The sequence below is a fragment of the Geospiza fortis genome, unplaced genomic scaffold (genome assembly GCF_000277835.1).
Source record: "Geospiza fortis unplaced genomic scaffold, GeoFor_1.0 scaffold658, whole genome shotgun sequence".
Classification (NCBI taxonomy): Eukaryota; Metazoa; Chordata; class Aves; order Passeriformes; family Thraupidae; genus Geospiza; species Geospiza fortis.
Window position 1 is genome coordinate 176,443 of NW_005054674.1, and position 1,089 is coordinate 177,531.

General features: G+C 59.0%; 1 protein-coding gene across 2 annotated transcripts in view; it reads left to right on the forward strand.

Annotated features, from left to right (window-relative positions):
- Positions 1-6: 6 nt before the first annotated feature.
- The window catches only part of SLC20A1 (solute carrier family 20 member 1), an 8,087-nt gene continuing 7,004 nt past the window's right edge, over positions 7-1,089 (forward strand). For both annotated transcript variants that reach the window (XM_005430738.2, XM_031065074.1), the window contains exons 1-3: positions 7-426; positions 514-654; positions 754-839. In XM_005430738.2, the coding sequence (XP_005430795.1) occupies positions 111-426; positions 514-654; positions 754-839 (543 nt within the window). In that variant the 5' untranslated portion in view covers positions 7-110. The remainder of the gene's footprint in view (positions 427-513; positions 655-753; positions 840-1,089) is intronic.

The window sequence follows — 1,089 nt, forward strand, 5'->3', positions numbered from 1 at the left end:
AGCCGGCCCCCAGCCCCTGCGACCCACGGGCCCCTAGGACGTCGCGGTGTCCCCGAGCCCTATAGCGATCCCTCTATTTAATTTTATACCTAATTTATTAACCCATCGCCATGGAGCCGACCCCCGCGGTGCCCACCGCCCCCATGGCCGACTTCCTCTGGATGCTGGTCCTGGGCTTCGTCATCGCCTTCGTCCTGGCCTTCTCTGTCGGTGCGAACGACGTGGCCAACTCGTTCGGCACGGCCGTGGGCTCGGGGGTGGTGACCCTGCGGCAGGCCTGCATCCTGGCCAGCATCTTCGAGACGGTGGGCTCCGTGCTGCTGGGGGCCAAGGTCAGCGAGACCATCCGCAAGGGTCTGATCGATGTCGAGATGTACAACTCCACACAGCAGCTGCTGATGGCAGGCTCGATCAGCGCCATGTCCGGTAAGGAGCGGGGAGGTCACGGTGGAGGGGCACTGTGTCCCGGGATGCCCTGGTGATGGCTTTCTTAGTAGGCTGCTTCTTCTCCAGGATCTGCTGTGTGGCAGCTGATGGCTTCATTCTTGAAGCTCCCCATTTCTGGAACCCACTGCATCGTTGGAGCCACCATTGGCTTCTCACTGGTGGCTAAAGGGCAGGAAGGTGTCAAGTGGTCTGAGTTGCTGAAGATTGGTAAGTCCAGCTTGCAGGACCACCCCAGCCATGGACCCCATGTGTCCCTGGGCTTCCTTTTCCAGCAGCAGGATGCTGATTGTGCCTCCCACTTTCTAGTGTTGTCCTGGTTCATCTCACCCCTTCTTTCGGGCATCATGTCTGCTATCCTGTTCTTCCTCGTCCAGAGGTTCATCCTCTGTAAGGTAAGGGCTGTCTGCCCTGTTTTCTGATGTTTTGGGGCTCTGGGCTGCTCTCAGTGGACTTGTTCGTTGGCTTATGGCCACCAGGTCTTCTCCTGGCACATCCTGGAGTGTCTGTGTTGGCATCAGGGGAGTCCTTTGGGAGCTGAAGACGTGAGAAAATGGGGCCTGTGGCCACTCCACAGGGTGGACTTGGAGGGTTTGGGGCATCACCTCCCCTCTGAAACAAGGGAGTTGTCTTGCCTGGCTTCCG